General features: G+C 41.7%; 1 protein-coding gene across 1 annotated transcript in view; it reads right to left on the bottom strand.

The window, feature by feature from the left end:
* The window catches only part of CCDC158 (coiled-coil domain containing 158), a 66,469-nt gene that overhangs the window by 13,826 nt on the left and 38,447 nt on the right, over positions 1–14,196 (bottom strand). The window contains 5 exon segments of the mRNA XM_062199209.1: positions 710–774; positions 776–871; positions 10,602–10,724; positions 11,283–11,375; positions 12,312–12,470. Of these exon segments, the coding sequence (XP_062055193.1) occupies positions 710–774; positions 776–871; positions 10,602–10,724; positions 11,283–11,375; positions 12,312–12,470 (536 nt within the window).

Below are 14,196 nucleotides of genomic sequence, written 5' to 3'. Positions count from 1 at the left end.
TAACCAGAAAAGGAATGTTACAACAATGGGTTATTATATTACTAAAACATATATATATACACATATATAATATATACACATACATATATATGAAATATATATATACACCATATTAAAATGGCAACACACAAATTCAAAAACACTATTTGAAGAGAATATGAGAATATACAACTACATACAAGCCAGGCTGGTAAACTGGCTCAAATGTGTTTGGAGCTGACTGGAGGGCCTTTCCTATAAGCGTATACCTGGAGTGTCAAGCTGTTTTCAAGGTCCTAGTTTTAGCTCCACCATTGACCTGCGTGTTTTTCTCATTTGTAAGATGGCATAAATGAACCCTGCTTGCCTTGTCTCAAGTGGTTATTGTGACATTCAAGTAAGCTTATGAATGTGAATCTGCTGGGAATTATAAATTACTATACAAATAATTTATATATATTTGTATATATATATATAATTTTATATATATTACCCAAATAACTTTGGGTAATGCCTTGTACTGACTACTTTCTGCATAGAGCAACTATTTTCTGTGATGTCAAGTTGTTTTGCTTTTGCTTAACTCCTCCACTTCCATATGGCTTTCCCTGCTAATTCCAGACATTCTTCAAAGGTATTTGAACCTCACCCTCCCATTGAGTAACATGTGGACAACTTATTGGCGAGCCACTCATGAGAGGGGCCTTCCCTCTGAGAGCCACAGTCTTACACAGCCACGCCCAGGGGGCCTAGAGACGGTGTTCTCGCATCATCCTCGGTCTTGCTCAGAGGCACAGGCGGGCTCCTCATTGATCACACTTCTCAGCTCTTGGAGCAGCTGCTTCAGGTCCCTTGTAGGGTCTTCTTTCAGCGCATTGGCTTTCATAGAATGCTGAGTGAAAAAAACATATAATAAAGACTTATTCTTTCAGATTTGTATGCTGTTTTCTGTCACAAAATTAACTCATCTGTGAAAGAGAAATGATGGAGGAGCAAGCAGAAGACAATAACTATCACCTAAAATCTTATTACACAGTGATAATCAAAAACAACCAATCAACAACCAACAGAGTATCACAGTAGGCATTCAGTATTTGGGAAAAAAAAATCCCAGGATGTTCCAAAAAGTGAAACTTGAATTTTCTGTGTGTGGGGCACTATGCTGGAGCCACATGAATGACGTGGAGTGGGCACAGCCTGCTGTGGCCTCCGCCATCTCACAGGGCCTCTGTCTCCAGCACTCACCAAGCACTGTTCGCCGGGGTCTTGTTCATGCACCGTGTAGTTGGGTCTCCAGTGCTTGCATCTGAACTGAACATGTTTAGACTTTTTTTGCTTATCATTATTCCTGAACCAATACTTTAACAACTATTTGCATAACATTTACACTGGAGTCGGTATTATAAGTCATCCAGAAATGACATAAAGTATATGGGAAGATGGGCATAGTTTACTTGCAAATATACAAGGGCCTTGAGCATTCATAGGTTTTGGTACCTGAACAAAATACTGGAACAGCCGGCACAGTGGCTCAACAGGCTAATCCTCCGCCTTGCGGCGCCGGCACCCCAGGTTCTAGTCCCGGTCGGGGCGCCGGATTCTGTCCCGGTTGCCCCCCTTCCAGACCAGCTCTAGCTATGGCCCGGGAGTGCAGTGGAAGATGGCCCAAGTGCTTGGGCCCTGCACCCCATGGGAGACCAGGAGAAGCACCTGGCTCCTGCCTTCGGATCGGCGCGGTGCGCTGGCTGCAGTGCGCTGGCCGCGGCGGCCATTGGAGTGTGAACCAACGGCAAAGGAAGACCTTTCTTTCTGTCTCTCTCTCTCACTGTCCACTCTGCCTGTCAAAAATAAAAAATAAATACTGGAACAAATCCCCTCAGAATACTGAGGGACAACAATCTAATACACACAAACACACATACAGAATGAATATTTATACCTCTGACAGTACTTCCAAAAGTTCGCAAAAATGGAATTAAAAGGTATATTTATTTTGGTGCAAAAATTTTGAAATCCATGTATAGCTTTTTCATAACATATATTTTCCATGAACTTTGGGAAAGCCCCTGTATACAGTGTTGAACTACACACACTTATTTTTAAACTCTTATTTTTTAATTTTAACAATGTATTGTGAACATCCTTACCTTTATTAAATTATTTTAATGTACGATAAATTAAACGTTTTCAGCTGCAATCAAGCAAGCACAATAGTTTCAATACTGTTCAGGGCTAAACTCATTTTATTTATTTATTTATATATTTTTTATTTTATTTTTATTTTTTGACAGGCAGAGTGGACAGTGAGAGAGAGAGAGAGACAGAGAGAAAGGTCTTCCTTTTTGCCGTTGGTTCACCCTCCAATGGCCGCCGCGGTAGGCGCGCTGCGGCCGGCGCACCGTGCTGATCCGATGGCAGGAGCCAGGTGCTTCTCCTGGTCTCCCATGGGGTGCAGGGCCCAAGCACTTGGGCCATCCTCCACTGCACTCCCTGGCCACAGCAGAGAGCTGGCCTAGAAGAGGGGCAACCGGGACAGGATCGGTGCCCCGACCGGGACTAGAACCTGGTGTGCCGGCGCCGGGAGGCGGAGGATTAGCCTAGTGAGCCGCGGCGCCGGCCCAGGGCTAAACTCATTTTATAAAGCCACAGGACTTCAGAAGGAACTCTTTGGAGATGAATTAATCTACCCCATCTTCCACTTTACTGATGAGGAAGGGAACATTCAATAATTTCCAGCTGTGTTAGTTGGTACTTGGGAATATGAGATTTTCAGATGGATATACAGTGCTAACCAACATATATTTATTATACGGTAAGTACAGATGTTCCCAATAGACCACCGGGAGGAGAAACCAAAGATTTGCCCTGGTGAGCAGGTGGATCTAGTATATGAGAGAACTATTCCAGCTGATGTGTGTGTTCCACTGTGGAGCCACACCTGCCACACAGATTGGTCACTGAGGGATGGACACTCCAAAATTCCAGTTCCTTGGACTCTTTCTTTCTTTCTCTCTCTCTCTCTCTCTCTCTTTCTTTCTTCTTCTTTTTTTTTTTTTTAGGATTTGAAGCCAGGAGCCAGGAGCTTCTTCTGGGTCTCCTGGATAGGTAGAGGAGCCCAAGGGTTTGGGCCATCTTCTACTGCTTTCCCAGGCCACAGTAGAGAGCTGGATTGGAAGTGGAGCAGCTGGGACTCGAACCCGTGTCCATATTGGGTTGCCGACACTGCAGGCAGCAGCTTTACCCGCTATGCCACAGCGTCAGCCCCTGTTCTTGCCTTTTCTAATAAAGCCAGGCCAACCACAGGCGGATGTTGGAGTCTAATCCTCACACCCTGCCTCCCCCCAGCCCCACTTCCTTTGATGAACCACACAGGATATTCAACTGAAGATAAGAGAGCAGACTTCAGAACAAAGAAAGTTATCCTGGATAAAAAGAGGCATTCCATGGAGGGGTCAATTCTATGCACCTAAAAACAGAGCATTAAAATATGAGAGGCAAAGACTGATAGGACTGCAAGAAGATGTGAATTAATCTACTATGATAGAGACTTTAAACATGATATTTGGCATTAATCTCTCTGAAGCCCCACTAAAATGACACTAAAGGAATTAAGAAGGATAAAGAGGAAAGGAGAAATAACATCAGATGAGCAATGATGACAGAATTTGGGGAGATGGAAACCAAATGGATAGTTTGCAACTGATTTAACCAAAGAAAGAAAGCTAAAACTTAAATCACATGCATCACAGCATTGCAAATGCCTCAGGAACTGGTGGCCTCATGCATTCCCCAAGGCCAGGGTAAGGAACAGGGCAGCAGAATGGGAGGACTAACTGAAGTCTGCCCCAGAAGCCGTCAGAATCCCAGCTGCCTTCCACATTGTCAGGTGAGCACTCATTTTTCCCTTTGGAAGGAGTCCAGAGGCTTAATCTCTGGGTAAGGTTGAACCAAAGGATTTTAGCTCCAAAGGGATATATGGCATCAGGAGTAAGGCTGGAACCGAAAATATGAATATGAAGTGGCACTGCTTTCTTGGAAGTTACTCCAGACTTTCTCTTGAGAGTTCTACCAGATGGACTTAAATCTACAATTCAGGGATAAGAGAGCTTTTGATAAACTGACAGGCACAAGGATAAAGATTTACAGAAACTTTTGCATCCCTCAATGAAAAAAGCAATACTTAGCCATCTACCAGTTGACAAACACTAACAATCTTACAGAGATAGGGCCCACTATCTAGTGTTCTAGAGCCCACTAATCTGGAACAAGAAAGGGCAGCCAAGGATCACCAAGAACTAAAGGAAGGAAAATCTCTAACTTAAAAGACAGACATCACAACAACAACAAAAAAATGAATCTGAAGTTTAATTCAGTTGACAGACGATATGGTCAAAAATCTAAAGTTGGCCAGCGCCGCGGCTCACTAAGCTAATCCTCCGCCTGCGGCGCCGGTACCCCAGGTTCTAGTCCTTGTTGGGGCACCAGATTCTGTCCCAGTTGCCCCTCTTCCAGGCCAGCTCTCTGCTGTGGCCCGGGAAGGCAGTAGAGGATGGCCCAAGTGCTTGGGCCCTGCACTCGCATGGGAGACCAGGAGGAAGCACCTGGCTCCTGGCTTCGGATCAGTGTAGTTCCAGCCATAGCGGCCATTTGGGGAGTGAACAACGGAAGGAAGACCTTTCTCTCTTTTTCTCTCTCTCTAACTCTGCCTGTCAAAAAAAAAATCTAAAGTTAATATCTCCCTTGGGGGACAACCTAAGACAGGCATAGCTGCGTACAGAGACCATATGGAAACGGGGGTCAACAATGGTATGGCCAAGAATCATGCCTCCCATTGTTCAAAAATAAACAAAAAGGAGGAAATGTGGTGGAATGAGAAGGCCATGCCAAGATGGCTGCTAGCAATGGAAGCTACCTGGCAACAGGCTGTGACTGGATGGCTTCGGAAACCACCTGACAATGGAGCCTGCCTGGCAACAGGCTGTGATTGGATGGCGTCGGAAACTGCCTGGCAACAGGCTGTGATTGGTTAGGGCATAGACCACCCCTTGACAAGATTGGCTGCCTTGGCTATTTAAGCTGCTGTACCAACTGAAATAAACAAGTCTGCTGGCTGCTTGCCTCTGGCCTGCTTGCCTCTTGCCTGCTTTCACCCCACTCCCAGGGTCTGTGTGGTGACTCTGCGCCTATTGCCCCCACCACGATCCTCCTCTCAGAACAAATCCACTGCAACAAATATCCTTAAACAGAAAAGAGAAAGTACTGTACCTGTGAAAGAACAGAAAGCTATATAAAGAGAAGACTCAAACACAAATGGGTTCTTGGAAATCAATATAGATAGATAGATATAGATAGATAGATATAGATATATACATTTAAAAAGACAGAAAAAAAATCCAATAGTGTTTATAAAACAGATTTGAGGACATTTATGAAAAGGCAGGAGTAGATGAAGAGATGGAAAATGGGAGTCAATGGCTGTTGCCATGGCTCACTAGGCTAAGCTTCTGCCTGTGGTGCCAGCACCCCGGGTTCTAGTCCAGTCAGGACGCTGAATTCTGTCCCAATTGCTCCTCTTCCAGTCCAGCTCTCTGCTGTGGCCTGGGAGTGCAGTGGAGGATGGCCCAGGTCCTTGGGCCCCTGCACCCGCATGGGAGACCAGGAGGAAGTACCTGGCTCCTGGCTTCGGATCAGCACAGCACACCGGCTGCAACGTGCTGACTGTAGTGGCCACTTGGGGGGTGAACCAATGGAAAAAGGAAGACCTTTCTCTTTGTCTCTCTCTCTCTCTCTCTCTCTCTCTCTCTCTCACTGTCTAACTCTGCCTGTCAAAAAAAAAAAAAAAAGAAAGAAAAGAAAGAAAGAAAAAGAAAAATGGGAGTCAAAATGAAAACAAACCGGAGAACCAGTCCCAGAGGTCTAAAGAACAACTAATAACTCTAGAGAAAGAGAACTGAGAAAATGGAGGGCGCCAAATCAGTAAACTAAGAAGCTTTCTGAGAAACAAAGAATACAAGAACCTGCTAAGAGAAAAATGAAGAGAAAGAGTCCTAGAAGAGACATCCTGAAATGAATATCAGGACTAAAGAACCGATCCTCAGCACTTCAGGAAAGAAAAACAGGTCACATACAAGAGTTCTGGCATCAAAATGGCACAACAGCCAAAAAGTGCTGAGACAGTAAGAGGAGCTCCTGGTAGAACTCCACCAAAGAGGTGAAGAATAACTGGGTAAACTCTAGGCCTCAGGAAAATAGCCTTAATTCAAATCCTCTCAAATCTGCAGGTGTATTAAGGTGATGTCAGAGTGTTAGTGCCCTTGGCTTAGCTACCAGCCAGAAGAAAATTTAAATCTTCTTTGAAGGAAAAACAAAAAGATTCAGATCCCCAAATTAATTTTATCATTTTTTTCATATACAATGTTCAGAACTCAATTATTTAAAAAGAACAAGGCAAGTGTTGAGTACAGAGGTTAAGATGACATTTGGGGTACCAGCATTCCATTTGGAGTACCTGGGTTCAAATCCTGGCTCTTTTTAAAAAAACAAAACATTTACTTACTTGAAAGGCACAGCATCAGAGGAGAGAGTGAGAGTGAGAGACAGAAAAAGACAGAGAACTCTACTTCTAATTTCTTTTTTTTTTCTCTTTATATACAGAAGATCAGTTTATTATATATTAAGTAAAGATTTCAACAGTTTGCACCACAAAGCAATACAAAGTGAAAAATACTGTTGGAGTACTAGTTATAGCATTAAATCACAATGTACAGCACATTAAGGACAGAGATCCTACATGATATTTTTTAGAAACTGATTAATTTTCTATGCAATGTCCAATTTAAAACCAAGTTTTTTTTTCATTTTCAATTATCTTTTTTTTTTTTTTTTACAGAGTTCAACCAGTGGTCTTATGTAGAACAAACAGAGCAACAACAACAACAACCACAACAACAAAAATACTAAAAGGAATAAAATAGTAAGTTGTTCCTCAACAGTCTAGACAAGGGCTGATCCTGTCATTGTCTCTCATAGTATCCATTTCACTTAGCAACAACAACAACAACAACAAAAATACTAAAAGAAATAAAATAGTAAGTTGTTCCTCAACTCTACTTCTAATTTCAGCTTCCAGCTAATGTGCAGCTAGGGAGGCAGCAAGTGATGCCTCAGTGCTTGGGTCCCTGTCAGCCTGGGGGACACCAGGATTGAGTTCCCAGCTCTTGGCTCTTCCCAGAATAAAGGCTGAAGCACAGAGACAGAAAAGGATGGGTAATAGAGAAGAGGGCGCAGATATATAAGACATGACGGCAAAGGATTAATATACGTGATTGGAGTCCTAACAAGGAAAAACAGGATGAGGAAGAAAGATAATTAAGAAGGGAAGGGGTGAACATTTTCTTTTTTTAATTAATTATTTATTTATTTATTTTGACAGGCATAGTGGATAGTGAGAGAGAGAGACAGAGAGAAAGGTCTTCCTTTTTGCTGTTGGTTCACCCTCCAATGGCCGCTGCAGCCAGCGCATCGCGCTGATCTGAAGCCAGGAGCCAGGTGCTTTTTCCTGGTCTCCCATGCAGGTGCAGGGCCCAAGCACTTGGGCCATCCTCCACTGCCTTCCCGGGCCATAGCAGAGAGCTGGCCTGGAAGAGGGGCAACCGGGATAGAATCCGGGACTAGAACCTGGTGTGCCAGCGCCGCAAGGTGGAGGATTAGCCTGTTAAGCCACAGCGCCGGCTACATTTTCTAAAACTGATGAAGAAACTAATGTACACATTCAGGAAGATCAGGGAAGTCAAGGGAGACGGATGCAAAGAAGACCACACCTTGGCCAACTGTAGGCAAACTGTTATAAACTCAAATAAAAGGACAACCTTAAAAACAGTCAGAGAAGGGCCAGCATTGTGGCACAATGGGTTAAGGCCCTGGCCTGAAGCGCCAGCATCCCCATGGGTGCTGGTTCTAGTCCCGGCTGCTCCTCTTCCAATCCAGCTCTCTGCTATTGCCTGGGAAAGCAGTAGAAGATGGCCCAAGTGCTTGGGCCCCTACACCCATGTGGGAGACCTGGAAGAAGCTCCTGGCTCTTGACCTTTGATTGGCTCAGCTCCGGCCATTTTGGCCATCTGGGGAGTGAACCAGAGGATGGAAGATCTCTCTCTCTCTGTCTCTACCTCCCTCTGTAACTTGTCTTTCCAATAAAAATAAATCTTTAAAAGAAAAAGCAGCCAGAGAAAAAAATTACCCCCAAAACAGCAACAATGAGATTTACAACTGCCTTATTAGTAGAAACAATGGGAACCTGGAAGCAATGTTCTAAATAAATGGATTAATCCATTAGACAAATATTTATTAAACACCCACTATATGTTACAAGTGTTCTAGGCACTGAGGATACATCAGCAAACAAAACAAATAACACGTATTACTTTTATTGTATACAATTATATATAATAAAAATTTTTGAAGAGAAGAAATTAATTGTGTAACAGTCTAGAAATTAAAGTTCATTTGTGCTGTTAGAATGATTATTTTATTTTTTTATCAGACATATGACTGGTACTTTTTTAAGTGATGGATGAGAGTCTTTAAAATATAGTACAGTCTGTGCATTAAGCAGCGAGGCAATATCTACCAGGCTGGAATTTCAGAGCTGATCTTTCTAGATGTCCCTGGAAATCATCATGTTCACATTCATCATTAGAGATGAAAGACTTACCCAAGGTCACAAAAAGAAGTTAAAAACACATTTACAGTCTCGATGACTTCCAGTTGGATGTCTTCTGTTGTTGTTTGTCTTTTTGATATGCAGGATTATTTGGGGGAGTAATTTAATTTTGACAATATAATGTACATATTTTTAAAGTGAAATGACTGTATTATAAACAAAAATTATCCATTTCTGCTCATCTCTGAATTCTAGTTTCTACAGAGAAACATGTCCTGCTTCTAAGATTATTATCCTGCTGCTTGCCTGAATATTCTTTGTTGTGTAATAGCTTATTTTTCAGTGCATACATCTTAAGTGTACAAGGGGAGTCTTTCTAAAACTTGCAGTCATTTAAATAGTGCATAATTTTCATTTAAATAGTTTAGGAGAACTCGTAGATTATAGATAATCTTGCTGTCATACCTAAGATAATGCTTTTAACTAATGCAATGGAGGTTCATGGTGTGATTTATAAAACCAATCATTTCTTTATGTCAGAGCTGAACACTGATTGCAAGGTATTCATAGTTCCATAAATATCTGTCTTTTTCCAGTAATGGCAACCCAACCCTTCTGCTCAGAATTCATGAGAACAGTATACAAAATACTTTTTAAACAGTTTTGTTTGACAGTATTAGAGAACTACCAAGGCAATAAAGATTTATGGAGACAAAGCTCAGAACAAGCAAAACCAAGAGAAATGAAGTATTTAGAACCAAATACCTCTTCAGAGGAGACAAAGCCTGAATTTTACAATGCATGTATTTTTTTGGTGAGCTTTAATAGTATGAAAGGTTAAAGTAAAAAATTTCCAGTTTCTAACAAAAGGGAATAAAAATGTTCTATGATTAATAAAAATTTTTAAAGATTTATTTGATTTATGTGGAAGTCAGACTGGTTCACTCCCCAAATGGCCACAGTGGCCAGGACTGGGCCACGCTGATGCTAGCAGCTTCATCCAGGCCTCCCATGTGGGTGCAGGGCCCAAGCACTGGGGCCATTTTCCACTGCTTTCCCAGGACATTTGCAGGGAGCTGGATTGGAACTGAAGCAGGAGTGACTTGAAAAGATACCCATATGCGACACTGGAGTCACAGGCAGTGGCTTAACCCTCTATGGCACAATACCAGTCCCATTAATACAATTTTTATGATTATAACCAAGTTTCTCAAGCAAACAACATACAATAGATAACCACCACATTGCTTTTTAACATTTGAAGTCATGCTTATACAACCATCTCAACATTTGCTTTGTAATCTAGAAATACTTGTGATGGAAATAATCAAAGAATTGAATATAAGGCTATTAAAGAACTCACTTTAACAATTATTGTTCACATTAATCCCACTAATATTTAATCTTTGTTTTCCCCAGAGAAAATACCAAATAGTACAGAAAATATTTTCATTCTTCAGGATTACATGGGTTATATCGGAAAATGTATAACTCTAACCTAGTTGAGGCTGGCGCTGTGGTGTAGTAGGTTAAAGCAGCTGCCTGAGATGCCAGCATTCCATATGGGCGCTGGTTGAGTCCCGGCTGTTCCTCTTCCAGTCCAGCTCCCTGCTGATGGTCTGGAAAAGCAGTAGAAGATGGCCCAAGTGCTTGGGACCCTGTACCCACGTGAGAGATCCGGAAGAAGCTCCTGGCTCTTGGCTTCATTGGCCCAGCTCCAGCCATTGAGGCCATGTGCGGAATGAGCCAGCGGGTGGAAGACCTCTCTCTCTCTCTTTCTCTTCATCTCTCTGTCTATAACTCTACCTTTCAAGTAATTAAATAAATCTTTTAAATAAATAAATAAAACGTAGTAATTGAAAGTGCCATAAGGAGTTATAGCTTTTTAGTGAAATTCCTCCCAATTAAAAATTATTTACATACTGCATCATTTGCATAGTGGATTATAAGACTGGCTACTTACATGAGACAGGAAGCTGGCTGTGGACTGGGAAGAGGGTACATTAGAATGGGAACGGGCCACAGATGACGGCTGCAGGCGTGGTTTCACGGAAGAATTTGAAGTAAACCCAGGGCCCTGAAGTTCCTGGAAAACAATACGTATGTGAGCAACATAGCTGCTGCCCTGGAGCTACAGAGAACTGTGAAATCAAACTGTATTTCTTTTCATATTCACAAGCAAAATTACTACTGAGACTTAAAATGCCTGTGCAGCTATAAAGTGTACTTCTGAAAATAGATTTTATATATGTATGTATTTCAGTGTAAAATGTACTGTTTTTAAAAAACATGTTTCTATCATGGCAATTCCACTACTTTTGCTACTCCTCAAACACATACTGTCTTCGCACTCACTCACTCCGACTACTGTGTGGAAAACTCCTCCCCTCGTACCAATCCCCCGGAGAACTGGTGACACTGGTCTGTGCTGCACTTGCTGATGTCCACTACGGATAAACTGCGGGGTTTCAGTCTGTTACTCTGTGAGTGAAAACCGTAGGGATAGGATGGCACATCGGTGCAGATTTTGTAACTGCCAGTATCAGATGTCGAAAAGTACACCAGAATGTATCAAAGGCACATGAAGAAAATACAAAGGCATTATTGCTGCTAAACTACTGTTTGTGATGAGAAAACCCCTCACCTTTACATCCAGAGTGTGCTGCAGTTTTAGGCGCACAGATTCTTGTTCCTGGCGCTGGATGATGTCTTGACATTCTGCAAACTGCAAAGATGCCTATAACCAAGTGACCACATGTCGGTTATCCTTCACTGTTCGCTCACTTTTACTTTAGTAACTCATAAATGCAAAACTGCTATATTTTCAAGAAAACACACCCCACTCCTAGCACACTGTATTGGTGCCATCTAGTCAGTAAGCTGAGAACAGCTGGGGGCCGTTATCTCTACCTTCTGCATCCCCAGCATACACACAGCATTTACCATGGGGAGGGCACTCAAAACAATGAATGGATCAGAGGATGGAATGAGCAAAGTATAAAGATGTATATAAAAATAACCACAAGTGAAATTACTGAGTGAAGACAGCATATTTTAGCAAAGGTGGCTTGGTGGGACTGCAGACTGCTTTACATAGCCATGATGATATCGTGTGGATTTCCTAGGAAATGAGAATGGGTTTTGGTAGTTCTAGGGTTCCAGGAAGCCTAGAAGAAAGAGTTATCCCTTTATAACAGATGGCAACGATTCACACAGGTCAGCCGCTGATCCGCTCATCCTCTGAGCTGTGCTTTCCACCTGCACTTCCTGGGTCCTGCAGAGCACCAGACAGTGGCGCTGCTTGACCGTTTTGCTGACATTGCTAAGTGAGTCTTGTACCTCGTTCCCTAGTCAGTCTTTGGTGCAGTGAGGTGCCTGTGAGACATTTGTACTTATGCAGGCCACCAAGGATATCAGAAGCATCTTACATCCTACACTGCACCGCCCCTCTCATTGTGTTGGATTGAAAAGATAATCTGGCAAAAGTATGCATTATAACTATGCTTTTGAAACTCTGAAGAGCCTCTATTAGAGTTTTGCTGTGAGTGAAGTTACTGGGATACAATGCAAATCAACAGCTTCAGCTCCTAACTCAGAGCTTTCCTTCAGAACCATTCCTCTTGTCAATAATCAATCAGTTGATAATTACTCTACGTACTTGGTTAGTAACTACCTTGTCAAGAGCCACTTCCATATTGGCCACCTTTTCTTTCAGACGGCGCTCCTGAGATCTCAGAACTTCTAGCTCCCCCGCCATTTTGTTTTTTTCTGTTGCAACAGTACTCAATTCCTGGCTGAGTTTACTCTTCTCTTCTTTCAAGAAATGTTTCTCCTATAATTATAGAGGAGAAAAACAGCAGAAATAGTTCACTAATATAGATGCTGAGAAGTGACAGAAATTTAAAACCTTTATGTGTAGACTGCTGAACCAGGTAACATTTAATTCACAAGTCATCAATTGTCCTGACTTGGAGCTGGGAGCACCCAGAACTGTTACTATGTACTCTCTCTGATTTCCATCACTTCTTGTATTATTCTTTCTTTCTATGCTTGATATATCTCTGATGGAATCTATCAAATGTGAAATAATTATATTGTCATACAAAAGACACAGTGTTTTGGGGAACTGGGATCCAGTAATCACATACTAAATTTTATTGAAAAGTATTTCAAATGCCAAAGAGATTTAAGAAAGATGCACTTATTTGAAGGCCTTGTGGGTTTCTATTTTGCTTCAAAGTCGAATGTTCATTTCATAAATACCTACTGGAGATCCTATAACTTAAAACCAAATGAGACATGTATCTTCTCACCTCAAGTACTTATCATTAAAATTAGTTCATTCCTTTAAAGCACTGTGGAATAGTCAGACAAAAGTAAGAAGTCTATAGTTGTGAACTTAAAACCTAAGATACCAGTTTACTGGGTTTACATCCATTAGATGTATTTTTTTCATAGTGAAAAGTATTTAAGCCATAAAAATAAGGTATCGCCACTTTGCATGCGAGTAATTTTTCTTTTTCTGACAGGTTGGGATAGACTTTCAGAGAGGAACACGGATTAGCCATTCAGGCCTCCCTGCTGCATGGAGAGCATGTCCGGGGGCTAGGATGAACACGTTCCTGCAGGTGGGACAGGCATCTTTGTTGACAGCAGGCAGGAACCTCTGAAAGCCCTGACTTTGAGAGAGGCACTGCTATAGGCTCCCAAGAGCCAGTAAGGGAAGGAGAAAGAGAAAAGGATGAGTTCAGGACGAGAGAAAATGAGGACGAAAAGTGGGAAAGAGCAGAGAAAGAGGAGACAAGTGAGCCCGTACGCCAGGACATGTACATACCTGTTAACATGTACATATCAGTTTAACACATGCTAAAGCAGAGTAGCAGCTCACCATGACAGTAACTCAGCACGTATTCTAGCTGTACTTTTTATTTTCTACTTATGACATTTATCTTCTCACCTTCATTATGGTCAGTTCTGCGATGAATCTTTTTTTTTAAAACTTTTATTTAATGAATATAAATTTCCAAAGTACAGCTTATGGATTACAATGGCTTTCCCTCCCCCCCAAACTTCCCTCCCACCCGCAACCCTCCCCTTTCCCGCTCCCTCTCCCATTCCATTCACATCAAGATTCATTTTCAATTCTCTTTATATACAGAAGATCAGTTTAGTATATATTAAGTAAAAATTTCATCAGTTTGCCCCACATAGTAACACAAAGTGACAAATACTGTTGGAGTACTAGTTATAGCATTAAATCACAATGTATAGCACATTAAGGACAGAGATCCTACATGATTTTTTTTAAAAAATTGATTAATTTTCTATGCAATTTCCAATTTAAAACCAAGGGTTTTTTTTCATTTTCAATTATCTTTATATACAGAAGATCAATTCAGTATATACTAGTAAGGATTTCATCAGTTTGCACCCACACAGAAACACAAAGTGTAAAAATACTGTTTCAGTACTAGTTATAGCATCACTTCACATTGGACAACACATTAAGGACAGATCCCACATGAGACAAAAGTACATAGTGACTCCTGTTGTTGATT

The sequence above is a fragment of the Lepus europaeus genome, chromosome 8, assembly GCF_033115175.1.
Source record: "Lepus europaeus isolate LE1 chromosome 8, mLepTim1.pri, whole genome shotgun sequence".
Taxonomy (NCBI): domain Eukaryota; kingdom Metazoa; phylum Chordata; class Mammalia; order Lagomorpha; family Leporidae; genus Lepus; species Lepus europaeus.
The sequence above is the reverse complement of the archived record's forward strand: the minus strand, read 5'-3'. Positions and strand labels throughout refer to the sequence as shown.